The 23,653-nt window shown below is 36.1% G+C and overlaps 1 protein-coding gene across 7 annotated transcripts in view; it reads left to right on the top strand.

Moving 5' to 3' along the window:
- The window catches only part of RAPGEF6 (Rap guanine nucleotide exchange factor 6), a 210,830-nt gene that overhangs the window by 109,643 nt on the left and 77,534 nt on the right, over window positions 1–23,653 (top strand). For all 7 annotated transcript variants that reach the window (XM_054488153.2, XM_054488152.2, XM_054488155.2 and 4 more), the window contains 5 exons: window positions 2,937–3,068; window positions 13,883–14,060; window positions 16,203–16,339; window positions 18,884–19,042; window positions 19,635–19,787. In XM_054488153.2, coding sequence (XP_054344128.1) covers window positions 2,937–3,068; window positions 13,883–14,060; window positions 16,203–16,339; window positions 18,884–19,042; window positions 19,635–19,787 — 759 coding nt within the window. The remainder of the gene's footprint in view (window positions 1–2,936; window positions 3,069–13,882; window positions 14,061–16,202; window positions 16,340–18,883; window positions 19,043–19,634; window positions 19,788–23,653) is intronic.

Here is a 23,653-nt window from a genome sequence, read left to right as displayed (position 1 = left end):
CCCTCTGTTAGCTTGGTAGTTATACACTTTTTTACTATGCTTTTCTTAAATCAGAAATTACAGCACACATTCTTCACCTATCAAGTCTGCTACTACAGCTTCATGGACAGTGCAAGGAACTGAGAGCACTCTAATAGCTTCATTTACCCTTCTCCAGACTTACATTCTGTAGTTGTATTTTAATTATTGTATTTTGAACTTCATGGGATATTAATGTTACTATTTTATATAGTCAGCATTCATGTAGATTTACCCACACATTTCCCATTTTCCTTGGTTTTTCTTCTTTCGTGTGCCTGAAAGCTTCCATCTGGAATCAGTTTTCTTCTCCCAGTGGATTTTATTCATTGTAGGACTGCTAAGGAATTATTTCCTTCATTTTTCTTTATTTGAAAATTATTTTTTCCCCTTTTTGAGGACTGTTTTTGCTAGGTATAGAATTTTAGCTCTTGGAGATATCACTCAATTGTCTTCTGGCTTCCAGAATTTATGTTGAGAAGCCAGCTGTCAGTTTAATTGCTTCTGCCAAAGTAATCTAATCTCTCTGGGTTTTTTTTCCTGGCTACTTTAAAACTTTTATCTTGATATTCCACCTCACCCCCGCCACATGTACTCTGGTGTGCATAGGTATGGGGAGATTGATTGATTGTTTTGGGGTGGGGTTTTTTGTTTGTTTGTTTGTTTTTTTATCTTGCTGGGAGTTTTTAAACCTCCTTGATCTGTGACCTTAGGTCTTTTGTCACTTTTGGAAAATGCTTAGCCATCATCTTGCTTCTGTGTACTCGCTCCTCTCAGACTCTGGTTTTTCAGATGTCACGTTCTCACTGAATCTCCTGTGGCTCTTACCCCTTCTCTCCCGCCTTCACGTTTTTTCCTCTCCATGCTTCATTCTGGATATTTTTCAGACTAGTCTTTACTTTTCAAATTCTCTTCTTAGCTCTGTCAAATCTTTTATTAAGCCCACTTGTTGGCTTTTTAATTTCTATAATTGTATATTTTAGTTATAGATTTTTCATTTAATTCTTTTTCTTTCTTTGCTGATATTGTTAGTCTTGTATTTTTCTCTATATATAGGATAGATCACTAACTGGACCAATTCTGACCAGTGAGCTATATGACCTGTGAACAAAGAATGATTTTTACATTTTTAAGGAGTTGTTAAAAAGATAAAAAAAAAAAAAAAAAAAGCATACAACAGAAACTGTATGTGGCCTGTGAAACCTAAAATATATATTCTTTGGCCCTTAATGAAAATGTTTGCCAACCCCTGGTATATATTAAAGACAGTTATTTTAGAGACTGTGTCTGGTAACCCTGTTATTTGAAACTTCTTTGTTAGTTTCTGGAGTTTATTCCATACTTTTTATCAATGCCATCCTGTCTCATCATATGTGCCTGGTTTTATTGGACTGAGCAATGGATGTTGTATATGTGAAAAAAAATTTTTTTAATGGAGACCTAGGATGACTTTCTTCCTATAGTGAGGATTTGTGTTTGCTTCCAACAGTTGATTGGAAATACTAGTAATCCTGTATAACCTTATTTTAGCATCAGGCATTGAGGTCATTCTAAAATTAGCATCAGTTTACTTTTGGGTGACATTTACTCTAGAGTCTAATTTACTCTCCAGGGTCCCAATCCAAAGATGGCCCTTCTATCCTAGGCCTTGGAATTTAACTTTTGTCCCTTTAGCCAGTGGTTGTCACAGGTACTTCTTGGCCTTTTAGCCTTTTCTTTAGGAATCAGAAAATATTCTTAGGAGAAAAAGTAACCTCAGAGGCCAGATACTCTGTGTGTATATGTATGTATGTATTTCAGGTTTTCTGTTTATCTTAGTACTAGGATTCATCTGAATTATCTAACATACCATTATCAGCAGGGGAAGTTTGTGATGTACTTTATGTGTAATTTTTATAATTATATTAACTCCTCTTGAGATAATATAATTCAGACTCAGTCATTCCCTCAGAATACATTTAATATACACTATGTGTGTTTCTTTAATGTTTTTCAGTAGTAAAGCAATGAGAAACCCTATTTTAAAAATTAAATTGATTTTAATAGCCCTGAATAGCAAGTTTCAGAGAAATCATTTGGAAAATAAATTAGCATACTTCTTATGTAAAACTTTTACTACTCTGGAATGCAGTGGTTTGTTTATTGTCTTAATTTCTGTAGCTTGTATTTTGTGAGATGTCTCTTTTACGGCATGAAATATATTGTACAGCCTGCATACCTGATAAGAGTGTGACCATATTAAAGATGAGGTGGTGGAGTCATTTACTTTTTGTGTTTCTTGTATACCTGCGCCTAGTACAGACATTCATTAAATCGTGTTGATTACTAAGAAATCTCTCAGGGGCCAACTAGAAGCTAATTCAATATTAAGTGTAAAGATGCTCACAAAATTTTTGGAATATTGAAAGTAATCAGCTTGTTACTGGTCTTAAGTCTTGCTGCCAGTAGCTGAACTTAATTCCAAGATATTGTTGTTTTATTCTTGTATCAGTCACCATTTTTTATTAGGAGGGAAGGAGGGAGAGAGAGTGAGTGTGTGTGTGTGAAAGAGAGAGAGAGTGTGTGTGTGTGTGTGTGTGTGTGTGTGTGTGTTTAAAGGGTAACATTCCTACCCTTAAATGGACAGGTCTGATATTTTTATTTGGGAGGATAGAAGGGCCAAGTTTTTCCTCTGAAATACCATTAGTAATGGCTTTTGAAAACTGTTCAGTGAGCTTACCATTGTAGGATTGCCTAATAGTTTCAGAGAGTACCATATGGTTCTTATTTCAAAAGATCTTTTTGCTGAAAGTAGAGAACTTGGGTTAAAAATGAGATTGCACAGTAATGTACATAAAAATTTGTTGAAGTTAACGTGTCAAAACCACTTAAAAAGATAAAGCTTGACATTTAGAATAACTTAAATTTTTTTTTTTCAGCTTCCAGCTGATCTTACCAAGATGCATCTCACAGAAAACCCTCATCCACAGGTGACTCATGTGTCTTCTAGTCAGTCTGGTTGTAGCATTGCCAGTGACTCTGGAAGCAGCAGTTTATCTGATATCTATCAGGTAATACCTTAGGAATTTGTGTGCTGCATATATGGTTTTTTTATTTGCCAGATATTCTGTGCTTGTGCCTTAGATGGTTAACATATCTTTTAGAGTATGAAATTCAAGCGTAAGGTCTTTGGAAAAATAAGCTTTATATACTGTGTCAAATTTGTAAGCCTGATTAAAGATGTGATCTGTCTTTTGAGAATGATTAAGTATGGTTCAGCAGAGTATGAATTTAGTGTTCTCTTTCATTTATCAAGGTGAATCCATATTAATATCTAATGCTTGTTTTGGTTAAAAAATTAGTTCTTGGAATAACTGAACTTAAACTTATAAAAAGGCTGATTTGTGTTATAATTGACTGTATATGTCTTCTGCAGTTAGAAGTCATGAAGAAAATTAGAGCTGCTTTTCTACCATAAAGCCTCTATTGTAGTATAGCGTGAATTAAATAGCAAATTAGTGAGAATATTTATGGACTTTTCCATTTTCTAAAACCCAAAAGGAACAATTTCAAACCTACTGAGCTTTTCAGTGATCCTTGTAATAGTGGGAAGAAGGTTCTAGGAAGACCCATAAACTGAGAGAATCCTCACATGATCCTGCTGAGATTGAACCCAAGTTAGGTTCAAGCCAGGGTAATAAGTATTTCAGGATCCAGATAGTGGAACTTCTACGATGTCTTCTTTAATGCAAGTTGTAAGGGGCAGTTCCCTGGGTGTGAAGCCCGGTGGTTGATTTTGTCTGAGATCATGAGTATGGAACATAAAACAGTTTAAATAAGATAACAAGAGGATGCATGATATTGAGGGTTGGTTTAAGGAATTCAAATATATTACCTATTTCAGAGCTGTCAAATAGAAATTTAATGTGAGCCACGTATTTAATTTTAAATTTTCTAGTAGCCACGTTAAAAAATATAAAAGGAAACAGGTAAAATTCATTTTAGTAATATATTTTATTTAGTGCAGTGTAACCAAATATTATAATTACAACATGGATTTAATGTTTTAACATTATGCATGAGTTACCTTACATTCCTTTTGCATACTAAGTCATCAAAAAACAGAGTTTAATTTAAAGTTACGGCACATCTCAATTTGTACTAGCCATGTTTTAAGTGCCTAATAATCACGTATGGCTAGTGGCTACCATATACTAAGAATTGTAGAAATAGTATCATTGTCTGAGGAAAGCATTTTAGACTGGTTCTACAAAGTTACCCAGATTGAGATATTTTAGAAAAACAGCCTTCTTCTATTAAGGGAAGTTTGTAGGCAGATGCAAGATGGAACAAAGACAATACCCATTTTTTGGTTTATATGTGGCTTTTCTCAACAAAGGTAATTGCTGTCGTCATCTATATCTCCCAGTTTGCTTTTTACAGTATATAGAACAAGGAATTTTTCCCTGTTCTCCATTTTATAGTAGAGAGAACAAAGAATTAAAAGAGAGATGAAACAAGTTAATACAATAGCTCTGGGACCCCTTAGAACTTGTGTACCTATTGGGCTTCATGCATTCTACCCCTACCCAAAAGAATTATCTTGTGAAAGAAGAATTGTTGCACACCTAAAAATCAAAGTAGACTGTGTTTTTCCAGAAGAAAATGCTGAGGAAGATTGACCCTGGATCAGTGAAATTCAGGGATGTGGCTGTAGATTTCTCTCAGGACATGTGAGAATATCTGGACTTTTCTAAGACTATACACAGAGGTTTAGTGTTGAAAAACTATAGGATGGGAGTCCGAGGTGGGTGGATTACCTGAGGTTAGGAGTTCAAGACCAGCATGGCCAACATGGTGAAACCCTGTCTCTACTAAAAATTCAAAAATTAGCTGGGCGTGGTGGCACACATCTGTAATCTCAGCTACTTGAGAGGCTGAGTAAGGAGAATTGCATTAGCCCAGGAGGTGGAGGTTGCAGCAAGCCAAGATCATGCCACTGCACTCCAGCCTGGCCGACAGAGCAAGACTCTGTCTCAAAAAAGAAGAAAAGACAAGGAAACTATGGGAACCTGGTATCACTGGGATATCCACATCTCTAAGCCAGGATAGTGCACAGATTAAGATTCAAGGTCACTTGGAAAGACCAATGCTTTATTGTGAACTAGAAGATGGACTGTACACAGTTGGTCCCTACATCTTTGCAAAGATGCTCCAGGAGCTCCTATAGCATTGCACTTATATTAGCACCTGCAGATTACTCCCCTTTTAGCTGGACAACCTGAGGATGAGACTGGAGTAGTACACCTGCTGGTGTTGGTTGGAGGTGTTCTATTGCAGGACCATGGCATAGCCTATATCAATATGTAGAATATTTCCATCACCTCAGAAAGTACCCATATGACCCTTTGCAGTCAAGTCCCTTCTCCTGACCCCTATCCTATGCCCTGGCAACCACCAATCTCTTTTCTGCCCTTATAGTTTTGCCTTTTCCAGAAGGTCATATAAATGGAATCATATAGTTTAAAAAAATATGATGCAGTGAAACTTATAAATTAACCAATAAAAGTGGGAATTAATTTAGAGAGCACGAACAGATAAAAGGAATAAAATTATTAAAACTCTGGAACCAAAATAGGAATGAAGAAATTTAAAGGAGAAACTTATAATAATGTTAACATCAAATATATAAAACCTAACATAAAATTTTTTAAGAGTGGTCAAAGAAGATAAAAACTTTCAAACTCTGCTGCTGGGCACAGTGGCTCAAGCCTGTAATCCCAGCACTTTGGGAGGCAGAGGTGGGCGGATCACCTGAGGTCGGTAGTTCAAGACCAGCCTGATCAACATGGAGAAGCCCCGTCTCTACTAAAAATAAAAAATTTGCCGGGGTGATGGAGCATGCCTGTAATCCCAGCTACTCAGGAGGCTGAGGCAGGAGAATCACTTGAACCCGGGAGGTGGAGGTTGCGGTGACCCGAGATCACGCCGTTGCACTCCAGCCTGGGCAACAAGAGTGAAACTCCGTCTCCAAAAAAAAAAAAAATTTCAAACTCTGACATAACAGTTAACTTTAGGACCATAGCCAAAAGCTAGAAACAGCATAAACGCCAAAACAAAAAGAAGCCAATAAAGATAAACACAAAAGGAAAAAAATCAAAATCATAAAAATATACACCTACATCCTTATATATTTTTTAATCTCATATGTGTAAAATCTTATATATCATATCTATGAGATAAGTAGGTATATTTAACATTTTATTTATATTTCTTTAAATGAATATATATACCTGCATACTTAAATATGTTACACTTGTAGATACAGAATGTAAATCCGAGTTCAAGAGCACCAGTTAGTAACAGTGTTTTTCTACTAGTGGTGGGTTTGTGGGTAGTTTTTATTATGTTTCTTAAACGAACATTTTTATTTGTTTATTTAAGAAATATTAAGGAGGACATAAATAGATTGTATAGTTAAAAGTTGAAAAAAATTGGAAATATTTAAAGGAGAGTAAAAGGAATAAACACAGAATTATAATAGGTTGATATACCCTCCAAAGTACAAGATTTCTATAATTTTAATCCATGGGTAAGATAAATGTCTAACTAAATTGTGTGTGTGTGTGTGTGTGTGTGTATGCACATGCGCGAATGTTTCCAATCAGATCCTCCGGAATAAACAAGGAGAAGAATTAAATATCAGTACTGGACCCTTGATCTTTCCCTTCACCTTAGGCTACCTTTAGATTCCCTTTTGGAGCTATGAATATACCCCTTAGTTACAGGTGTACATTGCCAATGTATGTATCTTAGCCTGGGATAGCTGAAGTGATTTGTCTAGTTATTTGAATTTTAGCATTTGAGAGATTTTTTTAAGTGAACACCTAGCCTTTAACACCATAAACAAAGCCTTGTGAAATGATACAAGTATTTTTAATTTGGAGAGTTGAGGGGAAGATATCCTAACAGCAATTTTTTGTTAGTGTTTCTGCTTTTATTCTTCTAGAAATTTAGAAACATTTCAAGTGAAATCCAGCCTTTTTTGTGGGGCAGAAGACTATATATAGATTAATTTGGGCATTTTTTTCTAACATGGAGTCTTCTTATCCAGAAAAATGGATGTCTCCCCAATTTTTAAAAATAATTTCAACTTTTATTTTAGATTCAGGGGGTACATGTGCAGATTTCTTACATAGGTATATTGCATGGTGCTGAGTGTTTGGGGTTCGAATGATCCCATCACCCAGATAGTGAGCATAATACCCATTTGGTAGTTTTTCAGCCCTTGCCCCTCTTTCCCTGCTCTAATAGACCCCAGTGTCTGTTGTTCCCATCTTTAGGTCCATGTGTACCCAATCGTTAGCGTCCACTTATAAGTAAGAACATGCAGGATTTGGTTTTCCTGATAGCAATTCTTAACAGGAAAACTGTTTACGCTGTTTTATATGGCCAAATGTGTGGCTACACTTCTATGCATTTCCTTCTTGAGAGTTTTCATGTCTTCTGGTCTAAAAATAAAAGCCCTTGGCCCTCAAAGAAACTTCAAAATATAGCATTTACTACAGTGTGGGGGGAAAAAAAGGCAAATCAATTATTCCAGTGTGAATGTGTTTCTAATCAGCATAGATTAAAATTTTTAAGTATACATTAAGGTGTTAGAGTGTTCTTAGAATATTTTCTACATCTTCAAAGAGTACTCAAGAGAATAAGGAGTACTTCTTTCTAGATTACTTTTTGTATTTATTTCAGTCTTTTCCATGAGCTGGAAAACTGTGAAATATTGGCTCTTGAACAAAAGCATGTTGTCTTTTTGTTAACTCATTCTTAAACAACTCAAGGCACACATTTATCCACCACCTACCTTTTCAGTTTCTATGTAGGGAGTAAGCGTGTTCTTAAAAATCCCGGGGCTTCAGTTACTACCTCTATGGCAACATGATTTCCTAATGCACAGCTCTGAGTGCCAATCTCTTCAGAACCCTGGTGCCACATTTTCACCAGTATGTTCTTTTGTCACCCCGAGTCACCACATATTCTCTTCCACTTTTCTTTAATATTTCTGTTAAGAATATCATCTGAGGCTGGGTTCGGTGGATCACTTGAGGTCAGGAGTTTGAGACCAGCCTGGCTAACATAGCAAAACCCCATCTCTACTAAAAATACAAAAAAAATTAGCCACGTGCGGTGGCGCATGCACCAGCTACTCAGGAGGCTGAGGCAAGAGAATCGCTTGAACCCAGGAGGCAGAGGTGCAGTGAGCCAAGATCGCGCCACTGCACTCCAGCCTGGGTGACAGAGAAAGACTCCGTCACAGAAAAAAAAAAAAAAAAAAAAAGGATATCATCTGAGTCCTAGTCAAAATCTGTTATCATCTTTTGACTATCATTTTTAAACTCCCACTTGAAATAAATTGCTCTGATTTTTGATTACTGTTGTATTTAAAAAGCTTTAATGCTTCACTGTTATCTAAATTACACTCTTCATTTTAAATTCCAAGCCTTTTACCTCTAACTACAATGTGGTTTTATATTTTACTGTTCTCTCACTTACACATTCTAGATTCTGCCCCATCACATATGTACGTTATTCCCTGAACGTGTCTGCCTTTTCCTAGTCTTGTGTTTTAATCATGCTCTTCTACCTGTAGCTTCATGTAGATGACATTTTCATGTTATCTCCCATGTCTTTCCAACAAGAAGAGATGTCTCCTTCCTTGGAATCCCTCAGCAGTTTTTCTCTTGGACATGTCACTTTTTCTCTCTGCATTTTTTTGGTAGTTACTTGTAAACTTGACATTTTTCATCACCAGAGTAAATTTATGGAGTGCAGAGTTGATGTCTTACATTTGTATCCCATGGTGAGTCAGGCACAGTGTTGGCATTTAGGAAGTACTCTAGAAATTTTTTTTTGCATTGAATTATATTTGAAAGTAGAAACCAATATTGGCTCCAAGGAAAATGCAGATCTCTGCTAACTAAAACTTTATCATCCAGGGCAAAAGAGACTTGAGTTTGCCTGCCTGCCATGTTGTAGAGGTTATGAAATGTGTCAACCTGGACTGAAAGATTAACTTCATAGAGTTCTAACCCTGACCAGGAAGACCTAAGGACTAAATGGTCCGTGAAAAGGTTAAATGAAATACTAAACATGGGAATACAGAAAAGAGAGGCACTGAAAGTCTAAGGTTCTGGCTTAACACTTGCCCTAAATTTGAAAATGTGGTTTTTGTAGGTTTGTATAACTCTTATTTCCAACCTATAGTTCTCTTCATTGTAGCTTCATGTTTATCTAGATGGAAACAGGAAAAGGATATCCTCTGGTGGTTTATTTGGGGAAGGCCCAGTCATCAGAAAATCACCTCAGACTGTCTGCCTCACCAAATTATATTTATATATACAGAGACACATTCATATGTCAGGAAAAGAAAAAAGTTTCATGCTGTCTTAATCCTATCACCAATATATATATTTTTCCTGGACTTAACTCATTTATCATAATTAAGGGTCTCATATATCCCAGGTGCTAGGATAAATTAGTTGAAAGGCTGGGGATGAGTCTTCTGTGTACCCTACCTTCACGAATACGGAGTGTCTTTTGACCCACGTATTTCCACTCTTGATATTATGATATGAGTCTCTAAGGCTTTATTGATTTTTGTTGGCTTTTTTCTTATCTCTACTTCAGATTGGGTAGCTTTTGTTGCCCTTTCTTCAAATTTATTCTTCTTACAGTTTGTATCTCCTTACTGAGATCATCCATTTTTCATCTAATTGTTTTTCTTCTAAATTCTTGAACTTATTTATAGTAAATGTTGAAAGTTCTTGTCTCTTACTTTCATTATCTCTATCATTATTGAGTCTCCTTATAGTGATTTGTTTCCTGTTTATAGGTCACATTTCCCTGCTTCACTTATGTAGTAAGTTTTTATTGTGTGCTGAACATTGTGGATATTACATTGAAAAAAATTCTTATCTAATTATTATAGAATTAAACTTTCTGCCCAGGAACTGCATCTTCAGAAGTATCATGCAGTGACTTCTTGTCCTATGGTCGTAATCATATCTACCTTTCTCTTAAGGACCTGACTTTCCTTGTTTAATCAAGGAATTGGTCTCTACATTTTTTTAAATTCATTTTAAGTTTAAAAAAATCCTTTTAAATTTCCTAGCATGTTTTTGACCAGTCTTATTTTTTTATTCTTAATTTCTGTTTTATCACCTTATGCTCTTGTATACTGTTAGTATTTTAATAGTTTAATGTATTTTCTTAACTAATTTTATTCTTTTTATACTACTATGTAAAAAGTAGAGGTATAAGAAAGGTAGTTGTGGTTTTTGGGGGGTTTTGGTTTTTGTTTTTGAGACAGGTTTTCACACTGTCACCCAAGCTGAAGTGCAGCAGCAAGATCTTGGCTCACTGCAGCCTTTGCCTCCAAGGCTTAAGCAATCCTCCCACCTCAGCCTCCTGAGTAGCTGGGACTGCAGGCATGTGCCACCACACCCGGCTAATTTTTGTATTTTTTGTAGAGACAGGGTTTCTCCATGTTGCCCAGGCTGGCCTCAAACTCCTAAGCTCAAGCGATCTGCATGCCTCAGCCTCCCAAAGTGCTGAGATTACAGGCAGGAGCCATTGTGCCTGGCTTAGAAAGACAAATTGTAAGGGTAGATTATATTATTTCCTTTGCAGTTGGTCTTAAAAGGTTCCTATAAAAGTTCTTTTAGTAGCCTTCTCTCAGTCCCAACCCATGACTTCCATTCTTCCTAAAGAGCTGTCTTCTTGTCTTTGCTTCTCATGCAGATGATAATTAGCCTTCTCTACTGTCCATATAACTAAATTCCATCTTGCCTTTTTATGTTGTGAGCCATCTATCTTTTTATCCAACATAATCTAAAATATGGGAATGAGACCAGGTTGAAATAATGTGGGTCAGGGGATGAAAACCTTAGATTAAGATGAAGACAGAGTGATTTAAAAACCTGAATTTTTAATGCAGATTACACTTAAAAATTGATAAAATAGAAAAGGGATGTACCAGGAGTGAGCTCTCCTGCATATTGAGAAATTGAATTGTGTAGAAAATACTGCTTTAGGTTTTTTTCCCAGTCATTTCTTAGATTAAATCAGTGTATATAAATAAGGTTTTTGGAAAGTCTTTTTAGCATGTACACATATTTAAATTTAAAACTACTTGTCTTTAAAAAGGGATTATAACCTGCAAACAAGTTTGTGGTTCCATGTATTATTCAGAAATATACTCCATTTAAACCCTGTAATTTCATAGCCAGTAAACAACTCAGAGCGTACTAGTCAGTCATGAAATACAATTGCCCCTATATGATCCTGTCTTAGCCCATTCAGGCTGCTGTAACAAAATACTGTAGACTGGGGGGTAGCTTATAAACACCAGAAATTTATTTCTCACTATTCTTGAGGCTGGAAAGTTTAAAGATCAAGCCACCAGCAAGCAGATTTGGTGTCTGGTAAAAGACCTCTTTCTGATTGTTAGAGGTACCTTCTAACTGTAGCTTCACAGGGTAGAAGGGGAGAATGAGCTCCCTCAGGCTTCTTTTATACTAATCCCATTCATGAGAGTTCTCATGACCTAATCACTTCCCAAAGGCCCCACTTCATAATTCCATCACTCAAAATAAGAATTTTGAGGAGGTACAAACATTCAGACAATTGCAGACCCTTAAGAACTAGCCTGTCTAATTTAAAGATCACAATTTGAGTATTTAGTCTAGATTGTAAAATGACTATTACTTAAAGCTGTGCAGAAATCCAAAGGAAGTATAAGACATGGTCTTAGGAAACAGATCCAGACTCTTCTAGTTGTAGGTACCAGAGCCTTAACTTGAATTAACAAAAGCTAAAAGGCCAGTGCCTGTGGTCCTAGCTACTAGGGAGGCTGAGGCTACAGTGAGCTGTGATCATACCACTGCACAGCTTGGGTGACAGAGTGAAACCCTGTCTTTAAAAAAAAAGAAAAAAAAAAAGAAAAAGAAAAAAAATGTAAAGCCAGAAGGTTAGTTTATTGACCACCAGAGAAAGCAGAGGCAACTCTAGCCTCGGGGTACCTGGATGCTTGCAGGTATGTCTGCCCCATCTGCCTGTTTCTGGTCTTTTGGCTCTGTACGGCTTGCTTATTTTTCCTTGCTTGCTTTCTTTGTGACACTTTCTGTCACAAATGCTCTTTGCTGCACATGCTGTGCTCTTTCTTTCTCTGCCCTGCATGCTCTGTTTCTGTTGCTTTGTTGCTCTGAGTCTTTGTTTGACTCTCTTGTTCAGTGTCGTCCTCCCCATTCCCCTTCCTATTTCCCTGCCTATTGGTTTCATTTTCTCCTGCCACAGGAAGGCATTTCCATGAGGCTATAGGCTGCCTACTTTCAGATTCTTCCAATTTAGCAACCAGTTAAGAAAGGATGCTCTGCTTCCAGATCTAATTGTGTACAGAAATCTAGAGAAAAGCTCTTTCTACCTTAGTTTACATAGCTAGGGAACAGGGCACTCTTTCCCACTGGAATCTCTGGGTTTAAGATGGAGAGGAAAAGTAGTCCTCAAAAGAAGGAATATCAGCTGGGCATGGTGGCTCACCCTGTAATCCCAGCATTTTGGGAGGCCAAGGTGGGTGGATCACAAGAGCCCAGGAGTTTAAGACTAGCCTGGGCAGCATAGCAACCTCCCCCAAGTCTCTACAAAAATTTTAAAAATTAGTTGGGTATGGTGGTGCATACCTGTGTTCCCAGCTATTCGGGGTGCTCAGGAGAGAGGATTTCTTGAGTCCAGGAGGACAAGGTTGCAGTAAGCCGAGATCTGCAGTGCACACCACTACACTTCAGTCTGGGTGACAGTTGGGAGAACCTGTCTCAAAAAAAAGAAAAAAAAAAAAAAAAAAGATGATCTTTTTGGCAGAGAAAAGGGTAAATGTTCAAAACAGGAGATACTTAAATGAATTAAGATTCTGTAGTCTTCACTAATACTCATATTTGAGTGCTTTCTACTTAATATGGAATTCTTGTGTGTTCACTCATTTTTTCTATAATGCCTTTAATATCCATGCTTTTTCATTAACAAGATGAATCAAGTGAGTATAATATTTAGAAATATTTTTTAAGAATCTACTTAGTACCGTTTTATCTTCTAAAAGACATTTTCATTATTTTCTATGAATTTTTAATTTATGGCTTTTAAAAATTTTATAGTTTCCTTAAAATATGTGAGACTAATATGTTTCCAAATTGTAGTTATAAGTTTAAGGTCATTTTATAGAGTTCAAAAATCATAGCTTTTTGCACACTTTTAGATCCGACAGTAAAGTATTGGGAAATGAAGAGTATTTGTTCAGTCCTTTACGATGGGTCTATTTTAATGCATTTTAGTACTGTTCTTTACCTTACTTTAAACTTCTGTTCTTAATTTATATGATTACCTACCCTACTAAGCCTAAGTCTCTGTGACGAAAGAACAGTATCTTCTTCACAATACCCAGCATAGACTAATAGGTACTCATAAGGTGATTGTTGGTAAACTTTTTCTTTCCTGTACTTCATGTTTTAGTAAACTTTGTACTTTTAGGAAATACAAGTGTTTGGTGGAAAACAGATATTAATACATTTAGTGATGTTTGAGTCTCCTGACCATTTTACATTTACTGACTCTGATTTATCACCTAGTTGTCACACTGTGGAAAGATGAGCCTGTAAATTTGGGGCAGAAAGAAACCTTTTATAAATAAGTATCATTTTATTGTATTCTTGATGCAGCATACAACATTGCCCAAGTCTTTTATATTTTGTAGGGATGGGTAGTTTTGATTAATTCAGACTGTGACTTATAATATTTTTTACATGAAATGGTAAGTGATCCAGATTTCTTTTCATAGGCTACGGAGAGTGAGGTAGGAGATGTAGATTTGACACGTCTTCCAGAAGGACCTGTTGATTCTGAGGATGACGAAGAGGAAGATGAAGAGATTGATCGAACAGATCCATTGCAGGGGCGAGATCTTGTTCGAGAATGTCTTGAAAAAGAGCCTGCAGACAAAACTGACGATGACATTGGTAAGAAATATATGTGTTCACAATAAGAATTTGTAACTTAACTTATATGGTTACCAATTGCTGCATAACAAATTCTAAAACTTAATAAGTGTATGTCATGTTAAGCCATTATCTTAGAGTTTTTGTGAGTCAGAAATTGAGGAGCACCTTAGCTGGGTGGTTCTGGCTTGGTATCTCTCATGAGGTTGTAGTCAGAATTGACAGAGGGCTGCAGCCATCCAGGTCTTCCCGGGGCTGAGCTGTAGAATCTGTGTCCAAGATAGCTATTCAAATGGCCTTTGGTGCATGACCTTCAGTTCCTCTTCATGTGGGCCTCTGACAGGCTGCTTAATTGTCCTTACAACATACTTAGGGGGAACTTAGGCTTCCCCCTAAGTAAGTAATCCAAAGGAGAATAAGGCAAATGCCACAGTGTTTTTTATTATCTGTATTCAAGAGTAATGCATCATCATCACTTCTGCTAAATTCTGTTTGTTACAACAGGTAACTCTGATACAGTATAGAATGGGTCTGTACAAGGACATGACTATCAGGAGGCAGGGATCACTGGGAGCCATCTTTGAGGTTGGCTGCCACAATATATAAAATAAAAGCTTTGATTGCATTAAACTGATTTTTTCCCCTCATGTCTATAAGACATTTAAAGCACAAGCATAGTATAGTGTTCAGTGTCTGTGAATTTGCTTTTTGAAAAACTTGCAGATTTTTTAAAACCTTATATTTTTATTTCCCTAACTTAAATATATGTATGTTTTGTGTGTACTCTTTTTTTTTTTTTTTTTTTTTTTTTTTTTGAGACGGTGTCTCACTCTGTCTCCCAGGCTGGAGTGCAGTGGCGTAATCTTGGCTCACTGCAAGCTCTGCCTCCCGGGTTCATGCCATTCTCCTGCCTCAGCCTCCCGAGTAGCTGGGACTACAGGCGCCCGCCACCACGCCTGGCTAATTTTTTGTATTTTTAGTAGCAATGGGGTTTCACCATGTTAGCCAGGATGGTCTCGATCTCCTGACCTTGTGATCCGCCCGCCTCGGCTTCCCTAAGTGCTGGGATTACAGGCGTGAGCCACCACGCCCGAGCATGTGTACTCTTAAAACATTATAAATTTTTTTATGTAATAATTTACAAAACTAGTTACCATACTTCAGTTGGGAAGTTGGATGATACTAAAGATGTTAATGTTATCTTTAAGATGCAAAGATCACTTAGTGTCAAATATATATTGTTAGGATTTAATTAAGATTTTTTTCTTAGATTGCATTTTTATAATAGCTAGCATTCCAATTAGAAGATGCTGCTACTATTAAAAATCATTTATGTGAGTAAAGATCAATGTATTTGAACATTCCTTGCCATTCTAAAGATATAATGCAGTTAAATAACCTGCAGTGTGGATTTATGTTATGAACGTTATCTCAACAGAAATTGGAAGTGCAATTTTATTGATAAAGAATTGTATACTCTACTATTTTCATAAAACTTTTAAAAAATTGAAATATAGCTAATTCCTATGTCCTATTGATATGTAGCACCTTATAGTTATTCTTAATCTCTTTGCTGACTGCTTATATGTGTTTCTTCCTTATATTTATATCTTCCTTACACATATATCCATACCAGGGAGTGGCCTGAGGCACTCATAAACATTTGTTAGTTAAAGAGAGTTACCTAGTTAGTTAGACAAATCTTGAGCTAGAATTCACATTTATTATCCCTGTTTTAATTACTTTTTGGATTTTATTAATGGCATTTTAAAATACTTTTGTTTAGTAAGGACTAGACAGAAGACTTTTTCACTAACCTATTAGATCAAAGGCGATAACTAAACCCATGGAGTGGCTAGGAATATTAGATAAACTCTCCACTTTCATCTGAACCTGTATAGTCCTTGTTCTCTCTGGAGGTTGTGAATTCTGTTGTCTTCCAGTATGCCCAGGTTTATATGTGAGTCCAAATATATGTATAAATCAAATAATTGATTTTAAAAATCGATTAGTACCTTAGTCAAATAGTACCTTAGTTTCTCTACTTTAGCAACATAAATTTATAAGTTGATTGTGAAATTGGGAATTGAATTCTAGATTTCGTTGTATTTTTAAGGTATAGTCCTTGATGGTCTTTATACCAGAATTTCCGTTTTCTCATAGAACAATTGCTGGAGTTTATGCACCAGCTCCCTGCTTTTGCAAACATGACCATGTCTGTAAGGAGAGAACTCTGCTCAGTGATGATTTTTGAAGTGGTAGAGCAGGCTGGAGCTATTATTCTTGAAGATGGGCAAGAGGTAGGTCAATAAATAAATTATTTACATTTATTATGGATACTAACTTTTAAAATAATTTACATAAATTTGTCCTGTTTTTTGAAATTTATACAAATTTCTTAAATAAATGCCAAGTTTGAGTTAGTTATAATTTCTGAAGAGGTAAGTTTTTGTTTCTGCTTTGCCCTAATTTTAAATTTATTCACAGTAGACTTTGCACAAAGTCAGTGCTCCATAAATAATATTCAATGAACCAAATGTTTTTACTTCTCAAATTACATTAAATTTAAATAGATGAAATAGATTTAAATAGATTTAAAAGATTCTTAAATATTTTTCTATTTGTATAATTATATCATTATTGTTTCAAATGTTTATCAAGAATTTTTCTTATTCCTTATCTCTATTACACATTTAAAAGAAAAAGAATGAGGAACGTGTGTTGGTACCAATGCATCCTAGGGAACTGCTGACAGTTGAAGCGTTTAGGTGACAATTCTATGTTCAAAAATGCTCGGATGACAGCTTGTGGATGGGTGGAGGAAGGATGCAAAGGGATTGAAAGGTATTATTGCCATCAGGAAGTGCTTCATTATTTTTCTTATCAAATGTACTCATTTGATTAATGCTGAGATATCAGTAAATGAACATTGTCTTCTAGTGGAAATGTCAATTGGTACAGCATTTCCAGGTAATTATTTTAAAATTCTTAACATGGTCCTCCAAGTATTCACAGCTGCTAGCCTGTTATTCCACTTCTGAGTGTCTAACCTGAGGAGATATGTAGAACTCAAAGAGTTATTTCAAAAGGTGTTCATTGCAGTACATTTATAATATAAATTATATACTTATATAATCTATAAGTAAGTTATATATAATTACATAATTTCATACTATAAATATGTATAATATATAATATTACATATATTATATATATAAGTAAAAATTGGACATAACCAAAACATCCAGTGATAAGCGATGGTTAAGTAAATTATTATATAGCTGTAGGTTATAATATATAGGTATCCAAATTATTTTTAAAATTATTTGATAGTATATCTTTGAGGATCCCTGTCTGTAGGCTCTGTTTACGTATTTTCTCCCCGTATCCTAGAAAACATCTGTCATAGAGGATGGACTCCCCCCAAAAGTTTAATGAACAAATGAATATAGTATTAATTTTTTAAGCAGGATATTCTAAATATTTCAATAATATAAAATATATACATAAGAGAGAAATAAGCTTTAAACAACTGAATAGAGTGGGATTTTAAGTAATTTTTATTTTCTACAAGTTTTTGCATTCTCTTAATTTTCCAGTTGTATCAGCAAAAATTTGTTGTATGCCTACGTTGTGCCAGGTACTGTTCTAGATACGGGGATATAGTGGTGAAAAAGCCAGATACACTCCCTGTCTTCCAGTAGCTTAATCCACAAGTTGTATAGTGAGTATATCTTATTTTTAAAATAATAAAGGTATACTTTTGAAAAAAAATAGCTTATTGCCATTGATTACCGTTCAGAACTAACCGTCTTGATTTCCCTTAAATCATGTTAAAACTATTGAAGGTTCAGGCTTATAAGAGAGTTTGATATTGAAGGAGAATAAGTGATCTTTCACTGATACATAGTAGATCTTTAAAATACATCTTCTTTGGGCCAGGTGCAGTGGCTCATGCTTGTAGTCCCAGCACCTCAAGAGGCCTAGGTGGAAGGATCACCAGGAATTCAAGACCAGCCTGGGGAACATAGCAAGATCCTGTCTCTATTAAAAAATAAATTGACCAAGCATGGTGGTGGACACCTGTAGTCCCAGCTATTCAGAAGGCTGAGGCAGGAGGATCACTTGAGTCCAAGACTTTGAAGCTACAGTGAGCTATAATCATACCACTGCACTCCAGCCTGGGCAACAGAGCAAGACCCCATCTCTCAAATAAATAAATAAATAACTTCTTAGAGCATTAAATATTTCCATATAAATGAAGGCATTATTTTCTTAACATAGGAGAAATTTTGAATCTTTTGTTAGATATGCCTTAAAATTCAGGCTTTCAACTAGTCTTTCTGAAATAATCATTAGCTATCTATTTTTTTTCTTAAATGTTTGCTTTTTGCCAGGCACTATTCTAAGCACGGTGTATGTGTTAACTAATTTAATTAACATAATAGTTTTATGATAGATACTTTCCATACGACCATTGTAGCAGTAGAGAAACTGAGGCCCAGAGAGGTTAAATAATTTACCCAAAGTCATTCAGCTAGTTAGTGGCATGGTATGGATTAATATCCCAAGAGTTTGTGCTCTTGAACATTACGCTATTTTGTCTCAGAATCTGGTCAGTTATGACAGTTCTTGTTTGGTGACTAAAAGAAGAAAGAGTAAAAATAAACTTCAGTAGTTTGCATAGACTCAAAGGATAGGGTGTTACAGAGTATTTAGTAATATAACCAGATCCTCCTTTTTCCTTTTTATTCAAGTGATATATATTGATAGATTCTTTTTCAAAGTTAACATATAACTACCTTTTTTAAAAAGATTCATAAAAGCTTTGTTTTTCTCTATAGCTTGACTCATGGTATGTTATTTTAAACGGCACTGTGGAAATCAGTCATCCAGATGGAAAAGTTGAAAATTTGTTTATGGGAAATAGTTTCGGAATTACTCCCACTCTGGATAAGCAGTACATGCGTGGAATTGTCAGGACTAAAGTAGATGATTGTCAGGTAAGATTATCTCTTTGGTCAAGTCTTCTTGCTTGTCTGTTGATTTAAAGTAGCTGAGCCTGTTTTGTCTTCCTCAAAAGAAAATAGCTTTATTTGAGAATTAGGAGTTTCAATAGCTCACAGTTAATAAAGGAAACTAGATTTTCTATCTGCCTCAAATATTTGTGGCATTTAACAAGCTATAAATTTTCAAAAGAGATTATACCAAATAAATGCTGGTTTGTTACATTTCTATTTGATATTAGCCAGCTCAGAGTCCTTTGTTAAAAAAAAAAAAAAAGGGAAAGAAATAGGAACTTCTGAGTTGTTTGTTTCTAACTTACTCCTGCTTCATGTGTTCTTTACATAGTGTCAGTTCTGAGAGAAGTAGAAGTTCACTTCTCCTTTTAAAGAGCAAAATTCAAACAGATTAGACTTCTTTAGTCTCTTCATACATGAGTTGTTTCACCTTGATTTTTGTTAAAGATTAAAGGAATTAAGTGAAAAAGAACTAATGCCGCTAGATTTCTTACCTTTATGCTCTGCCTTGGTACATAGTGATATATTTATGTACTATAGGTTCATTAACTGTCCCCATGTTGTTCTTGGACAGTTTGTCTGCATAGCCCAGCAGGATTATTGGAGAATTTTAAACCATGTGGAAAAAAATACCCATAAAGTTGAGGAAGAGGGAGAAATTGTTATGGTACGTGAGCATCGGGAACTAGACCGGAGTGGAACCAGGAAAGGACACATTGTAATCAAGGTGGGTGTTTTTACTTATTATTCTAGTCACTGATTTTATTCTATCATCAAAGCTTTCATCTTGTTTTAAACCATTTTTTAAGTAGTGCAAGATAATTCATTAACACTTTGGCATCTAACTTAAATGTTGACTCTTTGTCTTTCTCAAAAAAATTTTTTTTTTTTTTTTTTTTTTTTTTTGTGATGGAGTCTCGCTATGTCGCCCAGGCTCGAGTGCAGTAGCACAATCTCAGCTCACTGCAACCTCTGCCTCCCAGGTTCAAGCGATTCTCCTGCCTCAGCCTCCTGAGTAGCTGAGATTACAGGCATGCGCCACCATGCCTGGCTAATTTTTGTACTTTTAGTAGAGGCGAGGTTTCACCATCTTGGCCAGGCTGGTCTTGAACTCCTGACCCTGTGATCCTCCCACCTCGGCCTCCCAAAGTGCTGGGATTACAGGTTTGAGCCACCATGCCTGATCTCTAAGATGGTTTTTACACATTTTAATGATGAAGGATGACTTAATGCCATTTAATGTCAGAGTAGGTAGGGTATTATTTTAGAATATACTGGTCAGAGTTTTCCTTTTCAAACTTAATATTGTATGCCACTGAGAGTGGGAGTCAATTTCATTGAAGACTGCAATATTTAGAAACAAAACAGAAAATTTAAGGACCAGTCTTATATAAAAGCATAAGTAATCCTATATTAAGATACAGAGTGCTTCTGGATCTCTGTGGCACTGAAATATGCATTGACTTCTCTGAACCTCACTTTTCTTATCTGGATATGGAGGTAATTCAAGACTTTATTAGGGCTAAATGAGGTAAATCAAAGGCTTAGCACAATTGTAGAGTCTGAGTATTAACCCCCATACTGTTTTCCCTTCTATAAGTTCTGCCGTCTCCTAATATTTGCCTTCTCGCCTCCTTGTCTCTTTAAAGACTTGGATATAAACTGAACAATTATAGTTGAAAGAGGGGAAATAAACACATAACTGTTTCTCTTTTCAAGCTAGTCTTGGCAAAATTATTGCCACTATTAATTGCAGATGAAGCAGTTTACTTAATAATATGAGGGAGTTAAATCAGAGAGATAATTTGAAGTCTGATGTCATACTTCTTCTTCCCTTAGAGTCAGGCTATTCCTCAGAGATCTTTCTTTTCCTAAACAGATGAGTGTAAGCTTTGTATGTAGAAATGATTAACATATTGGTGGAATACCATAGGCTTACACATACACTTTTTCATTTTAATTCATTTTTATCTTTTTGTGAGGACTCATGTGTTTCAGTAATTTATTTCTAATTAATTTCAAGCTTTATAGAAAAGTTGCAAGTACAGTAGAGAGATCTGTCACTGATTCCTCAACTGTTAATATTTTCACTGCATTTGCTCTATTAGTCTTTTTTTCTGAACCATTTGAGAGCAGTCTGCAAATGTGATCCCTCATCACTCCTAAATATCTTATTGTGTATTTCCTAAAAACAAGGACACTCTCTGACATAAACACCATAGAATCCTTCAAGTTAGGAAGTAAACATTGCTAAAATAAAACCATTCAGGTCCGGGCATGGTGGCTCACGCCTGTAATCCCAGCACTTTGGGAGGCCAAGGTAGATGGATCACCTGAGGTCAGGAGTTTGAGACTAGCCTGGCCAACATGGTGAAACCCCATTTCTACTAAAAGTACAAAAATTAGCTAGGCATGGTGGTAGCCTCCTGTAATCAATCCCAGCTACTCGGGAGGCTGAAGCAGGAGAATTGCCTGGACCCAGGAGGCGGAGGTTGCAGTGAGCCGAGATCACACCACTGCACTCCAGCCTGGGCGACAGAGTGAGATTCTATCTCAAAAACAAACAAACAAAAACAGATTCAGTCCAGGAACCTTATTTAGATTTTCACCAGCTATCCCAATAATAACTTATTTCTGGTCTAGAATGTTGTCCAAGAACACAGTTGCATTTAGTTGTCATGTCACTTCAGTCTATACCAGTTCCTCAGTCCTTCACTGTTGTTAATATCCTTAGCAGTTTTAAAAAATACAGATCTTATATCCTGTAGTATTACCCTCCACCTGGATCTTTCCAGTATTTCCTCATGACCAGATAGATTCAAGTCATGCTTTCCTGGCAGGAGTTCACAAAACTCAGAGGGCACACAATGTCAACCTGTTGTCCTACCAATGGTGAAGTTAGCCATGATTACTGATCATGTTGATGTCTGTCTGCCCAATTTCTTCAGTGTAAAGTCATCATTTTACCCTTTGTAACTGATAAATATTTGGTGGAGAGATGTTCTGACAGTATCAAAATACTGTCCTCAGACTTTTAGTTTATCTATAGTATGCACTGAATACAAACTTCTATTCAGCACTTTTTACTTCCATTACTATTCTTGTCTGAAATGGTGATTTTAAAAATAATTTCTCGTGCGTTTATTAACTCATTGTATTGAAGGAATGAACTGTCTCGTCTTCATTAATTTATTTATATTGGTATAAACTTATGTTACCATCATTATTGTTCTAATCCTCAAATTGTCCCAGATTTTAGGTAGTAGGACTCTTAAACTGACTCCTTTATTTTTTGACATATCCCCATCATTTGAGCATATCCACATAATCTGGCAAATAATAAGGCTCATCGTGAACTTAACTGTACCACCTCTGGAATTAGCCATTTCTCAAGAAGACCCTGGATCTTTATTCATTGTTGCTGAAGTGTCATTGCTTTTAGAGTCTTTCATCAGAGCTAGGAAATATATGTATGTATTTGTTATAAACACATACACATCTATAACTTTATATATATATTAAACAACCATGAGTTACAATTCCACTACTACCTGTACTTCCAGTTCCAGTACCAGCACCACAGTTTTCCCTAGTCTTTTCCCTTCTATATTTGTAAATACCTTCTCCAACAATGCCTCTTGTTATACTCTGTATATTATTTGCTCATTGTAAGCAGTTTCTACCATGCCAGTATAACACCACCAGCCATCTCTTCTGCTTGCTACCTCTGTACACCCTGTCTCCCAGCATCCCACCTTCTAATATATTTTACAATAGATTTTAAACACTGTTGATTTTTTTAAGTGAAAGTTCAGAACATCAAAAATACTTGAACATAAATTTGCCATGAGTTTATACACACCTTAAAATAAATGTTTCTAGATTCTCATTGCATGATGATGGGTTGCTTTTGTGACAGAAATATTGAAAATGTGTTATTTTTTACTGTACTACAATCTTCATATTCAGATTTAATTGCAAATCATAACCATCTTTTGCTCATAGAAGGATTGATCATTTGATTTTTTTTTTTTCTGGAGTCAAAGTCTCGCTCTGTCACCCAGGCTAGAGTGCAGTGGCACGATCTTGGCTCACTGCAACCTCTGCCTCCTGAGTTCAGGCAACTCTTGTGCCTCAGTCTCCCAGGTAGCTGTGACTACAGGTGCATGCCATCACTCACAGCTTTTTTTGTTTGTTTGTTTTTGTATTTTTAGTAGAGGTGGGGTTTTGCCATTTTGGCCACTTGGCCAGGCTGATCTCTAACTCCTGACCTCGAGTGATCCTCAGGTCAAGGCCAAGCATGGTGCCTCAGACATGTAATCCCAGCACTTTGGGAGGCCGAGGTGGGCTCCAAAAGTGCTAGGATTACAGGTGTGAGCCACCGCACCTGGCCTTGACTTTCTGTTTACACATAATCACCCAGAAAGCAGTTACTACTTTTCATTTCATTCATTTCTTCATTCAGTTCATTTCGTCATTTATTCAACAACACTGACTTTATGGTACTCTATGCCAGGCCCTGTGTGAGATCTGGGAGACACTAATATATACTTAGATTCTGCTATCAGTGAACTCACAGTCTTTTGAGAAAGA

Source organism: Pongo pygmaeus, chromosome 4 (genome assembly GCF_028885625.2).
Source record: "Pongo pygmaeus isolate AG05252 chromosome 4, NHGRI_mPonPyg2-v2.0_pri, whole genome shotgun sequence".
Taxonomy (NCBI): domain Eukaryota; kingdom Metazoa; phylum Chordata; class Mammalia; order Primates; family Hominidae; genus Pongo; species Pongo pygmaeus.
Note: the sequence above shows the minus strand (reverse complement) of the source record. Positions and strands in the feature narration are given on the sequence as shown.